The 13,648-nt window shown below is 39.0% G+C and overlaps 1 protein-coding gene across 3 annotated transcripts in view; it reads right to left on the bottom strand.

Moving 5' to 3' along the window:
• Nucleotides 1–13,648, bottom strand: part of kif21b (kinesin family member 21B) — a 73,446-nt gene that overhangs the window by 27,000 nt on the left and 32,798 nt on the right. For 2 of the 3 annotated variants that reach the window (XM_056252425.1, XM_056252423.1), the window contains exons 14-25: nucleotides 12,226–12,425; nucleotides 11,072–11,179; nucleotides 10,680–10,981; nucleotides 9,708–9,861; nucleotides 9,392–9,595; nucleotides 6,214–6,315; nucleotides 5,472–5,637; nucleotides 5,167–5,227; nucleotides 5,026–5,074; nucleotides 4,436–4,635; nucleotides 4,248–4,322; nucleotides 1,888–2,001 (exon numbers count right to left, since the gene is read on the bottom strand). In XM_056252425.1, coding sequence (XP_056108400.1) covers nucleotides 1,888–2,001; nucleotides 4,248–4,322; nucleotides 4,436–4,635; nucleotides 5,026–5,074; nucleotides 5,167–5,227; nucleotides 5,472–5,637; nucleotides 6,214–6,315; nucleotides 9,392–9,595; nucleotides 9,708–9,861; nucleotides 10,680–10,981; nucleotides 11,072–11,179; nucleotides 12,226–12,425 — 1,735 coding nt within the window. The remainder of the gene's footprint in view (nucleotides 1–1,887; nucleotides 2,002–4,247; nucleotides 4,323–4,435; nucleotides 4,636–5,025; nucleotides 5,075–5,166; nucleotides 5,228–5,471; nucleotides 5,638–6,213; nucleotides 6,316–9,391; nucleotides 9,596–9,707; nucleotides 9,862–10,679; nucleotides 10,982–11,071; nucleotides 11,180–12,225; nucleotides 12,426–13,648) is intronic. The other variant, XM_056252424.1, reaches the window with a different exon arrangement.

Raw genomic sequence — 13,648 nt, 5'->3', positions numbered from 1 at the left:
TTTGTATCACAACCCCAAGTCTTCATAAAAGGGTTCAATATGACCTCTATGCATTTTTGGATTCACCATCCATGGTATTTTTCTGTCAAAAATAGATTTGTCAATAATAATATTTAATACTTCAACACTTCACGGATTTCTCAATATTACTCAATTTTGCTCAATTTCATTTTTTTATTTTTTTTGGAGACAATTCAAAACGGTCAAAGTACTTACTACAGAATTTTTTTTATCGTTGTTACTTTCATATCAGTATTAAAAAGGGATTTCATCAGTCAAAAACAGTCAAAAGTTTAAACACACCTGAATTAATATTTTTTCATGATCTAAAAAATGGTTTTCAACCAGGGGGCCTCAGCAAACTTCCACGGGGGTCACAGAATGACTTAAATAATACAAATAAATAATCATTTTAAGTCATTCCGTGACCCCATTGGAAGTTTGCTGAGGCCCCCTGGTTGAGAACCACTCTATTAATAATGATATTAATATCAGTATTAATATTAATATAATTAGTAACACTTAATTAAAATGCTAAAAAAACAAACAAGTTAAATGACAACATATCAAGATTGAATTCTTATTTCTTTTTACCCTCAACTATTGTTTTTATTTACAATGCATGTAAATCACCAAATTAATATTAATGTTAAAAAAACTTTTAGTAATAATAAATCGTTTTAAGTCACCCTGTGGGCCCCTTGAAAGTCTTAAAACTTCTGTTCTGTGTGTAAAGATATTTACAGTTGCTGTTATTTATTTATTTATTGTTTGTGTTGGACAGTGCATGGCTCTCGAGTCAAACACATTGAGAACCAAGTAGGTATGTCTAAACATTTGACTAGTAGTTCACATTACTGAAACATTAAAACATTGCTGCATAATAACAACAACAGGATGCCTTTTTCTTCTGTATTTTTTTTGGGTCATCACGCATTCTAGGATTTTTCGCCCATTTCAAGCCTAAAGCTAATACAAGTAATATTGTGCTTCTCCTCAATAAGCCTGCAGGATCTGAGGCATCACGCTCACACACAAACGGTGCGGGACGACAGGTTACACTTAAGTTTAATACCATCAGGGGTTTGCTCAAATCCCTAATTCTAAGTATGAGCTACAGTAATAGTGATGCTAGCTTAAGCATACGGCTCTAATTATGGTGATTTCACACGGAACACAAAATTACTGTGCTAAAGGTGCTTGAATAACTACCAACAGGAAGGCAACCCAAGCGTTGTAAACACACTGCGGAACGATACGGCCTGGTAGAAATTACATTAAGAGAAATCTACAGTCTGTCCTACTCCACACACACATACTAGAGCGCAATATTCAAGGGGTTGGAAAAATAATGAGATAAATCCCTGACAGGCACATCAAATGACCAATTTAGATCTCTATGGCAATATCAGACACTGCTGATTCAATTATGGAGGGAAAGTGCAAACAAAACCCATCTTCAGAGGGTGGAATAATTGGTTATCCTACCCTAATGTGCCCACTTGTGGTGTTATAATGAGAATTCACAGGAGCCGAAGAACTGACGCTACTTCTGCTGTCGGCTTTGAGTTATACTAACCATTCAACTGCAATTAGAGATCGATACTGCCGGCGGCACGCGCAGGGTTAACGCTGAGCTACCAAACTAGTGGAGTAAAATACCGTAATAAAGCACTGGAGGTAACCTGGCAGAAAGCAAAGTCATATAGTTGTAGCTGAAGAAGTAAAAACTAGTTGGGTGGAGAAGGGAAAGAGTTAAATAACACTAGAGAACATGTGGGCGGATGCAAGATCCCATGCTCAGGTAACTGGACTCTATAAAGGGAAATCATCCTCTGATGAATTTTCTTATGTAATAAGATCTGTGTGTGTTTGTGTGAAACTCACTTGTCGAGCGCTGAACCCTGACTCTGGTTGCTCGTCAGACGGGAAAACACATTGCGGTCGTTACGTGTTCGAAGCGGAGGGGAAGACGGAGGGGTGTAGCCTACATCTGGACTTCTGGCATAAAAAACACACACACACACACGTCTGATAAGAGGAAAGAGTATAGCATACAGAACACTGAAAGTTAATATTTCTGAACATATCAATTGCTACCCCGGCACACACTTCACCTTTAAGTATGGTCATTTGGTTAATCTTCAGGTTATGTTCAGAATAGTATACTACCAAAACATAACATACTATTCCTGCAGTATATGTCGATGACACATTTATTTGTATAGTACCATTAAAATGTATAGTGTCTGTCTGTCTATTTATCTATCTATCCATATATCTGTCTGTCTATCTATCTATCTATCTATCTATCTATCTATCTATCTATCTATCTATCTATCTATCTATCTATTCATCTGTCTGTCTGTCTGTCTGTCTGTCTGTCTATCTATCTATCTATCTATCTATCTATCTATCTATCTATTCATCTGTCTGTCTGTCTGTCTGTCTATCTATCTATCTATCTATCTATCTATCTATCTATCTATCTATCTATCTATTCATCTGTCTGTCTGTCTGTCTGTCTGTCTGTCTGTCTGTCTGTCTGTCTATCTATCTGTCTATCTATCCATATATCTATCTATCTATCCATCTGTCTATCTGTCTCTCCGTCCATCTATCTATCAATCTGTCTGTCTATCTATCTGTCTGTCTGTCTGTCTGTCCGTCCATCTATCCATATATCTCTATCTATCCGTCTGTCTATCTATCCGTCTGTCTATCTATCCGTCTGTCTATCTATCCGTCTGTCTATCTATCCGTCTGTCTATCTATCCGTCTGTCTGTCCGTCCGTCCGTCTGTCTGTCTATCTATCTATCTGTCTGTCTGTCTGTCTGTCCGTCTATCTATCCATATATCTCTATCTATCCGTCTGTCTATCTATCCCTCTGTCTATCTATCCGTCTGTCTATCCGTCCGTCCGTCCGTCTGTCTGTCTGTCTGTCTGTCTATCTATCTATCTATCTATCTGTCTATCTATCCGTCTGTCTATCTATCCGTCTGTCTATCTATCCGTCTGTCTATCTATCCGTCTGTCTATCTATCCGTCTGTCTATCTATCCGTCCGTCCGTCTGTCTGTCTATCTATCTGTCTATATATCTGTCTGTCTGTCTGTCCGTCTATCTATCCATATATCTCTATCTATCCGTCTGTCTATCTATCCCTCTGTCTATCTATCCGTCTGTCTATCCGTCCGTCCGTCCGTCCGTCTGTCTGTCTATCTATCTGTCTGTCTGTCTGACTGTCCGTCTATCTATCCATATATCTCTATCTATCCGTCTGTCTATCTATCCCTCTGTCTATCTATCCGTCTGTCTATCCGTCCGTCCGTCCGTCCGTACGTCTGTCTGTCTGTCTGTCTATCTATCTATCTATCTATCTATCTGTCTATCTATCCGTCTGTCTATCTATCCGTCTGTCTATCTATCCGTCTGTCTATCAGTCTATCTATCCGTCTGTCTGTCTGTCTGCCTGTCTGCCAAGGGCATTTTCCTACAATGTCAATTATAAAAGCCAATTTATACTTAAATATATAGTTAATACACATCATAAAATGGTTTGCAAAATTAAATAATTGTCTTTAATACTGCCATCATACTAACAGTCAAAGAAAATGATTAAAACACTATCTGAAAGAATATCCTTACTCTTCGATTTATGAACCAGAAAGTAAACATTTTTCAATGTATGTTTTTATTACTTTATTTTAATTTTAAAAAGTGTTACTGTATTCTTTTTTTTCCCCGTTTTTTTTTTCTAAACCAACAGAAAAGCCTCACACAAAGATACAACAAAAACACAAACTAGGGGTGTGAAGAGATCTCATGGCGATATTAAAACGTGATGATCAATACAACTATATGATAAATTGCTTTTTATAGTTTATTTGAAACAATTATTGCCTCACTGTTATTATACATGTATTTTAAGTCATTTTAAAGGCTATTATTCACTTGGTTATTTTTTTGTGATTAATAAAAATAGACCTGACTGATTGCTCAATTAACAATAATGACAGCCCTAGATTAGTTAGAACATTTCAAAATGCACATCCATTGTTTTCCATGATCCTCCATGATCCTTTTTTCACTTTAGCAATAATATTGATGGCTGTCTATAGAATAAATTGTGTATTAATTTTGTGATTTCTATCCAGTCTTTAGAAAGTAAAATGAAATCTTTTGAAACCCCATTGCATTCTGAAGGCATTATTTGTCAGATTCCCGCAGATGAACATGAGCGCACCTATATGGCTGGCCTCGGTCATACGACTGCCTCCTTGTTAAGGGAGACGTGTCGGACCCTCTGGACTGCCTTGGGCTGAAACACAAACATACAAACTGTGTTATGTTCTAAAAAACTGAATAATAGTGAGGAGACAGATTACAAAAGGCTGATGATTACACCTTCTAATTTATTTGAGTTCCACTCACAAAGTGTGTCCTCTGACGGGCAGGCTGATGGTTCGAGACACCAGCTCTCTGGAGTAGGCCTCTCTGAGGACCAGGCCGTTCTCATGGATCTCTGATAGAGAGGCCAGGGACTTGGTGATGCTCTTGGAGCTGAGGTCCAGAAGAGGGCCGAGATACTCAGCTGACACCGCCTTCATTTGCACAGAGAGCCGAGGCTCAACCTGTAAGAGGATACGCAGTGAATATTTCAACAGAATACTACACTGCCACCCGCTGGTTATTACACACAGAACAGACACTAAGTGCTGCTGAGCCATTTAATACAGTGATATGTTTTAGTGCGGTCAAATCGATTAATCACATCTAAAATAAAAGTTTTTGTTTACATAATAAATGTGTGTATATATATTATTATATCTATTATATGTGAGTGAGTATGTGCGCGTGTCTGTGTATATATACATACACAAATACGTTTATATATATATATATATATATATATATATATATACACACACATATATTATGTTAACAAAACTTTTATGTTAGATGTGATTAATCTAATCACAATAGTATTTGATCAGTGCTAAGACACTAAGTTTGAGTTGTACCTTCATCTTAAAGTCATCTTGACTTGCAGACAACTTCATTTGGGAGAAACTGTAGCAGAAAGACGAGCAGTGATGTTCAAATTGAAACCCTGATAGATTATTTCATGAGAAAGTGTATGATGATGTGGAATGTAGTCATACCCGCTCTCTGACGCCTGACTAAACTCAGACACCTCTTCATCTGTGCTTGCATAGCCATTCTCTGAGGAATATATCAAACCAAAATCACTAATTAACACCATAATTACAAACATGTGGAATGTATTTGAAACTATAATCGTTTTTTATTTTTATTATCCGTTTCTTTCTACATTAGTAAAGCATGTCAGTTTATCAGCTGCACATACAAAAAGGAATATTTCTTGTTTATTTCATGGTAGAAAAATTAAAATTAAAAATATTTTACACATTTTACCAAAAAAAAGAACAGCAAAAAAATGATTCACCTTGCTGGACATTGTGGATCAGAGCATGTAGCTCAGGGATACACTCCGCCTTTTCCCTTAGAGCATCCAGGATCATGTGGTTTTGGGAAGAGCCAATCACATCAGTCTGCCGCAGCTGACCCTCCAGCAGACGAATTTGAGCCTCTTTCTGAGCAACTTGCAAACCCTATACACACAAACACACAATCATACACTACCGTTCAAAAGCCAGGGGTCTGTAAAAATGTGTCATGTTTTTGAACAAAGTCTCACCAAAGCTGCATTTACAGCAATATTGTGAAATATTATAATAAATTTGAAATAACCCTTTTCTATCGCAATATATTATTAAATGTAATTTATTCCTGTGATCAAAGCTGAATTTTCAGCATCATTTACTCCAGTCTTCAGTGTCACATGATCCTTCAGAAATCCTTTTAATATGCTGATTTGATAATAATCAGAAATGTTTCTTGAGAAGCATGTTTAAAACAGTTGTATTTTTATGGTAACCATGATAAAAAAAAAAATTCAAGATTCTTTAATGATTTGAGAGTTCAAAAGAAAAAAATACTTCTGAACAGTAGTGCATCTATCCACTCTCTTTATGATTTCAATTATTATATCAAATACAATTTTATTATGTATTTCTTCTTATGAAACATTGAATTATTCGAATCGGTGCATTACCTTAATCTTGTATTACTTAGTCAGGATGACCATGAATTATAACAACAAAGAGGATTTGTCTGCTTGGCTTTACCTTGTCAATGGAGGCTTTGAGGAAGTAGTCCAGGAGAGAGCGAGCTTCAGCCAGCGAGCAGGAACTGATGACCACCGACGTGTCCACTGAGTCCAGCTCATCCTAAAGCAAGGAGTTTACCCATTACAAAACACCCTCATGTAAATAAGTGCAAAATGTGCAGATTCAATGACATACACGCCACCATATGGATGTTACGACCAGGATGCGTGGGATTTCCCCCTTTCTGGTCAACGTATCCCTGCCTCTGCTTAATTATTTTTATCCCCCCCTCAAAGTGATCAGTGCTACTACACTCGTGGCGAGACGGATCATAAAACCCATCACGGGTCCGTGGTTTGATTAAAGTCAATTTTATTTTAAAATGTGCTACTTTGGCTGGTAATCACCATTCAACTCAATGTCCCGTCCACGGCGCTATCTGATTGGTTACACCTCACGAGTAATAGCCTATCAACACTTGCGAGACGGTTGCAGGTCCGCTGGGCAGTGGAGCTGTGTGTCGAAAGGACGGGCATATTACTGAAGCGGGAATAAACGTCGCAATCTGATTATCTGTTTCTATGATGACAAGAGAGTTAGTGTCCCAGTCACACCACTGAGAATGGCCGAAGTTACACATACGGTGTTACACTCAACTGAGGCTAAAGCAAAGGTTTTTTGATTATTCGCTCTTGAATGTCTGGCGCGAGTGATTTCAATGTTAAAGGTGCCCTAGAATGTTTTTTTTTATTATTTTATAATGTTTCCTGGGTTACCCTTATAATGTTAGTATGTTTTTTAGATAAAAAATATTCATAATTTAGAAATAAATGGCATTTTTCCTAGCCTGCTTTTAGCCTCTGATTTGAACACTCTGTTTGAAGGGGCGTGTCTCTGTGGGATTCAGTGTAACCGCGGCCACTGCTGTGATTGGCTGCTGTGGGATTCAGTGTAACCGCGGCCACTGCTGTGATTGGCTGCTGTGGGATTCAGTGTAACCGCGGCCACTGCTGTGATTGGCTGCTGTGGGATTCAGTGTAACCGCGGCCACTGCTGTGATTGGCTGCTGTGGGATTCAGTGTAACCGCGGCCACTGCTGTGATTGGCTGCTGTGGGATTCAGTGTAACCGCGGCCACTGCTGTGATTGGCTGCTGTGGGATTCAGTGTAACCCCGGCCACTGCTGTGATTGGCTGCTGTGGGATTCAGTGTAACCGCGGCCACTGCTGTGATTGGCTGCTGTGGGATTCAGTGTAACCGCGGCCACTGCTGTGATTGGCTGACATGGTTGCATATGAAATAGCAACGCATTACATGTGAAACTCTCTCCCGAATACTTTTACTACTGCTATTATACGTTTTTACTATAACAGCTATCGAGATTAACGAATCGTGAGATGTTTTTAAAGTATTTAGATCTATTCCCATCACATACAATGTTGCCGTGATGAGCATTGAGCAGATGACAGTGTGTTGATCGCGAGAATGAAGATCTTATCATTGCAAAGCAGTTTCTGCACTCTCTCTGCTTTCCCCAATGCAAACACGATGATGTAAATACAGTAAGAGCTTCGTTGTGCAGTAACGTGCGTCATTGATTTCATAACGAGTTTGGCAAGTGTCCAGATAAACTCGCGCTGTGTGGAAAGATTGTTCTTTGATCGCTTTCTGTATATAATTTGTTCACAATTTAAATACGATTATTTTCATCCTACTAAAAGAAACGATGTGAAGCTGATATTTTAGTCACTGGCTTGACTTACTGATGCATAAACAGTATTGAACGATTTTGAGAGAAAGATGACCTGTCTGAACTTGAACAATTACACATCAGAAAGTGTTGCTTGGTAGCTCGATCCGAGGCCAGCTCTGTATTGGCCCAAGTTGAGGAAACACTCGGTGAAATGTTTGGAAATTTCCAGAGAAAATAAAATTAACCCATTGTTTCTTCAAAGGCTCAGATAAAGGGAACTAAAAAATACTTTTGTGTTCATGTGTACATCCACACTGAGCAACTGCCATGTTTCGGCTGCGCTGTTCCGCCTGGCATTGAGGGCTGGCATTATGCAAATATTTGGAGGCGTACATATTAATGATCCCGACTATTGCGTCACAGTCGGTATTGTGTGGAGAACCGACCGTTTTTCAGGGGTGTTTTTCATAAACGTGAATTAAATGAGAACGCGAAAACAGTCCAGTTTGAGATTCACTCTATGTCATGTCCATGCACTGAACTCTTGTTATTTGACTATACCAAGGTAAATTCAATTTTGAATTATAGGTCACCTTTAAGTCAATGTAAAGACGCGTTTACGAGCGTCTAGATTTCTGCGGCGCGCGATTGAGGCGTTTAGCGCGGTAGACGCGCGAATGAGGCGAATTGACTACCACAGATAATTCTACTGTGATGGTTTAACTTTGCAATCAACCCGTGTTCAGCAGAGGCTGATATATTTCCTTCATTTATTAATAGCATGTTTTTTCGTCATGCATGATCACAGTTCATATGTGTGGGGAAAGATAAGCTATTAGAGTAAAAATATTGCGTTAGGCTACTTCCAGCCTGGGAAAACCCAGACAACTTCCGGCAAATTTAGATTTGCTCTGAAAGTTAGTCTGGCAAAGAGCTCATTCAAGCCCATTTCCAATCCGCCGAAATCGCGGCACCAATCAGAAGCGTTGGGGCGGGCTTTACACGATGACGACAGCGCTGGGATTTTGAAGCAGATTTTGTAGCCTACATTACAGAGATGGATGCCGCCGTCGAACATCACTCGTTCCAATCAGCTATCGCGTCTGTTTTAAGCCATTTGAACGTTTCCTTTTAGTTAAAAACCGAGCAAAGAACAACACTCGGAGATGTGTCTCCGCCGCTCTGCATACGTCATCTCCTTCATCGCTCTGATTGGGTTTAGGTCTATCCACGTTGGTGACGCCCCGTTGGTGACGCCCCTCTGGAAATGATTTGTCTATGACGCTTTGCCAGACCATAACTCAGTTACAACTGAGAATGCTCTGGTTTTAACCCGGCTAGGCTACTTCATGAGTTAATAAGAAAACAATTCCTGCAAATGCAGTGATGAAGTTAGTGTTCTCATGGTTTATTTTTATGAATAAAAATGTTTCAAAACATCCCCCCTCTGTTTTTTTCACAAATCGCACCCTAAGCAAGCAGTCACATGTGAGTCGCCGGTTACCTTGCTCTCCTCGATCTGAACGATGGTGGCCTGGCAGTCTGACAGACTGTCGCTGATGTAGTCGATGTTGGCATTGAGAACCTCGATCTCCTCGTTCATCTCCTGAAGCGCTCTCTCCTCCTCGTCCTCTCTGAAGCCCTCGCTCAGTAACTTCTCTCTCTTGCGTAACAGCGCCTCCTGCTGCATGGACAGCTCCTCGCGTTTCTGAGGACACATTACACACCGCTTGATCAATTCAAATCTACACAACAACCCCACACAGTAAAAAGGAAGATCACTAATACACGTTGAGAAGAAAAATAAATGTAACAATCACCTTGATGAGGCGATCCATATCAGCTTCCACATTAGTGATGGTCATTCTCTGCATCACGATATCCATGATCCTCCTCTCCAGAGACTGCCACTTCTGACGGGCTGTCTTTGAGAAACTTGCGCTTGTACCCTTTCGCTGGAACTTTTTTCTGCTACTGAAATCAAATAGACTACAGTTTAAATGGGAATGAAAACACATGTACACCTAATTATGGACGCTTCTTTCCATCACTGAATAAAAAATAAAAAAGGTAACTGCGACTTTTTATCTCACAATTCTGAGAAATGAAGTCAGAATTGTGATATAAATAGTCGCAATTATCTTTTAAATTGTTTTATTCCGTGGGGGAAACAAGCTTCCATACCTTATAGATCTAAGATTAACCATTTAATAAATGATTTATTATATTATTCTCTTAAATTAAAAAATTAAAATGCATTTAACTTCCATAATGTGTTGCATTTCTGACTGAAAAACATTGGACATTTTGTAATAAATATTTTAATAAATGTAAGACAGGATTTGATCCATAAAATCACTATGGTTTGAATTGACATAATTGGTTGACATATTATTATTATAATATCATATTATTATTATTATAAAAAAGTATTTCAAATGTTGTATTTATTTATAAATAAATATGTAAAGTATCAAATTTGACAGTAAAGACATTAATATTGTTACAAAAGATTTCGATTTCAAATAAATGTTGCTTATTTGAAGCAGTATGACTGTATTCAACATTGATAATAATCATAAATGTTTCTTGAGCAGCAAATCCGCATATTAGACTGATTTCTGAAGGATCATGTGACACTGAAGACTGGAGTAAAAAGTACTTTGCATCACTGGAATAAATCACATAGAAAACAGCTATTTTAAATTGTAATAATGTTTCACAACATTATTGTTTTTACTGTATTTTTAATCAAATAAATGCAGTCTTGCTGAGCAGTGTGACTCACTGACCTGGCCAGGGTTCCTCCAGTCCCGTTTCTCTCGCTCTCTCCCAGATATCCGTTCACTTTGGTGTTCCAGTGGCGTATGATGCTGGAAACGGAGCGTGTGGAATCGGGTTCGGAGGATGTCGGAGTGGTGCTGGTGTTCAGCTCTGCTCCTGAGTCCACACTGGTGATTCTGCGGGACACTCGACCGGCCACACGCTCGGACATGGGCTTAGCCAGCCGTCTCAGAGCCGTCACCTCCTGAGTCTTCCTCCGCAACACCATCTCCTGCTGACGCTTCTGGGACTCTAAAGAGCGGATCTGATACTGAGGGAGCACGCAGAGCAGAGCAGAGATGCTTGAATCACCATGATAAACAACCGCTAGAACACGTGTTCAATCTTTAACCAGTCAAACCTCTTGCCGTCGCTGCTCTTTCTTCAGTTGTGCGATTTCTCGGTTCCTCTTGGCATCGATCGCCCTCCTCCTTTGCTGTTCCTCCTTCATCTGCTTCATTAGCGCCACCTATAGGTGGAATGACAAACAAGCACTGTGAGAAACACTACAGCAGTCGTATAGTTTAAAAAAAGTAGTTTGCGGTTTCAAATCGTATCACATTTCCATTATACAATATTGCTTATGAACAATATGAAGGGATTTTTAAATCAATTATGTACAAATTTCTTAACTTTTGACAGAACTGTCATATATGTGAGAACAGAGGTGCTCAAATTTTGGCTGCACTTATTTCTGGTTCATACGGTTTTCTTTTTTTGTATAATGCACATTTAAAAAAAAAAAAGTAAAGAAAAATGTAAATCCTTCAAAAGTTTGTCATTAAGATTTTTTTTTAAATGTTTTATGAAAGAAGTCTCTTCTGCTCACCAAGGCTGCATTACTTGATTAAAAACACAGTAAAAATAATAATGTGAAATATTATAATTAAATAACTGTTTTCTATTTGAATATATTTTAAAATGTAACTTATTCCTGTTAATTTTCAGCATCATTACTCCAGTCTTCAGTGTCACATGATCCTTCAGAAATCATTCTAATATGAAACACTCATTATTATTATCAATGTTGAAAATAGTTTTTCCTGCTTAATATTTTTGTGCAAACCATGATAAAAAAAAATCTGAATTCTGATTTATAGAAGGTTCAAAAGAACAACATTTATTTGAAATAAAAATATTCTGTAACATTATAAATGTCTTTACTGTCATTCATTTAATGCATCTACAGTATATAAATACTTATCACTTTCAGAAATAAAATTCCTAGTGACCCCAAACTTTTGAGCGGTCGTGTATCTAGGTGTAGCCACCTTTCCAATACTTTTAGTACACAGCATAAGTATGCAAACTGGGACACGGTCTGTGTTTAAGGGATCGACTTTCATTAAAAATTCGTCACTCGTGGGAAAAGTGGTGCTTTTTTAATTACAGTCTTAAAATAAAAAGCTGGCACTGTCTTCAATTACAGTTGTACAGTTGATGAAGTCATTGTTAATCTCCCGATGGCCTCTAGGGGGCGGTGTGCTCCTAAAAATAAAGCTCTCCAGCTCTCACCTTTGCTTTCTTCATCTCGGTCACTTCAGACTGCAGTTTCTTGAGCTCTCTCTCGTAGCGGCTCTGGTTCTTCAGCAAACGAGCGTGTTCTTTGTGAGCGGCCTGCAGTTTCAGCAGATCTCGGTTCATCTCCTTCAGACGCTTCTCGTAGTCAGATTTGATCTTACAGGCTTTCTCTTCAGTGTAGTTCTCCATGGACACTAAAATTACAATCAAAATTGTGGAAGAAATGTTTACTGGGATTATTAAAGTGCCTTAAAACACCTATTTGTATAACAAATATTACAACTTAACATTTTACAGCAGTGTTCTATGAAAATTATTCGTGGAATATTGAGGTTGCATTTGTCTGCATCAAGGGATGTCTCATTTCAGAAAAGAAAAGTATCAATTATAAAATGTTACTGTTAATCCTTGTGAAGCGTAAACTGTTGTAATTTCCTTATGACTTTGAAATGAGGCACTAAACTTCTTGAAACAAGTCGTTGTTCCAGTCTCACTTCCTGCTGAATCTGCGTAGGTTTGTAACAGATTTGCATAATGCCAGTCTATGTTCTTCAGCGGCTGCCGTGAACAACGTCTACTTTGACCCTCAAACACTGTAGTTGTATCTGAGACTGGAAGAGTTTGGGTCGTGTTGTTCATGTGGAGAAGACGCTGTTTTCTGTTGACAAAGCAAATCCACTTTGATGAGATTGAAACGGTAAAACCGACACTATCGTCACTGTTCGTATCACTGAGTATCAAGAGCTGAGGAAGATCCAGAGCTGAAATTCAAATATGATAATGGCATTTGATTTCTGACAGACTGGGCCATCTGACCAATCAGAGCAGAGTAGACCAATCACAACAGACTGGGTCATCTGACCAATCAGAGCAGAGTAGACCAATCACAACAGACTGGTTCATCTGACCAATCAGAGCAGAGTAGACCAATCACAACAGACTGGGCCATCTGACCAATCAGAGCAGAGTAGACCAATCACAACAGACTGGGTCATCTGACCAATCAGATCAGAGTAGACCAATCACAACAGACTGGGCCATCTGACCAATCAGAGCAGAGTAGACCAATCACAACAGACTGGGTCATCTGACCAATCAGATCAGAGTAGACCAATCACAACAGACTGGTTCATCTGACCAATCAGAGCAGAGTAGACCAATCACAACAGACTGGGTCATCTGACCAATCAGAGCAGAGTAGACCAATCACAACAGACTGGGTCATCTGACCAATCAGACAGAGTAGACCAATCACAACAGACTGGTTCATCTGACCAATCAGAGCAGAGTAGACCAATCACAACAGACTGGGCCATCTGACCAATCAGAGCAGAGTAGACCAATCACAACAGACTGGGTCATCTGACCAATCAGATCAGAGTAGACCAATCACAACAGACTGGGCCATCTGACCAAT

Source organism: Rhinichthys klamathensis, unplaced genomic scaffold, assembly GCF_029890125.1.
Source record: "Rhinichthys klamathensis goyatoka isolate OS25496 unplaced genomic scaffold, OSU_Roscu_1.1 h1tg000095l_1, whole genome shotgun sequence".
Taxonomy (NCBI): Eukaryota; Metazoa; Chordata; class Actinopteri; order Cypriniformes; family Leuciscidae; genus Rhinichthys; species Rhinichthys klamathensis.
Note: the sequence above shows the minus strand (reverse complement) of the source record. Positions and strands in the feature narration are given on the sequence as shown.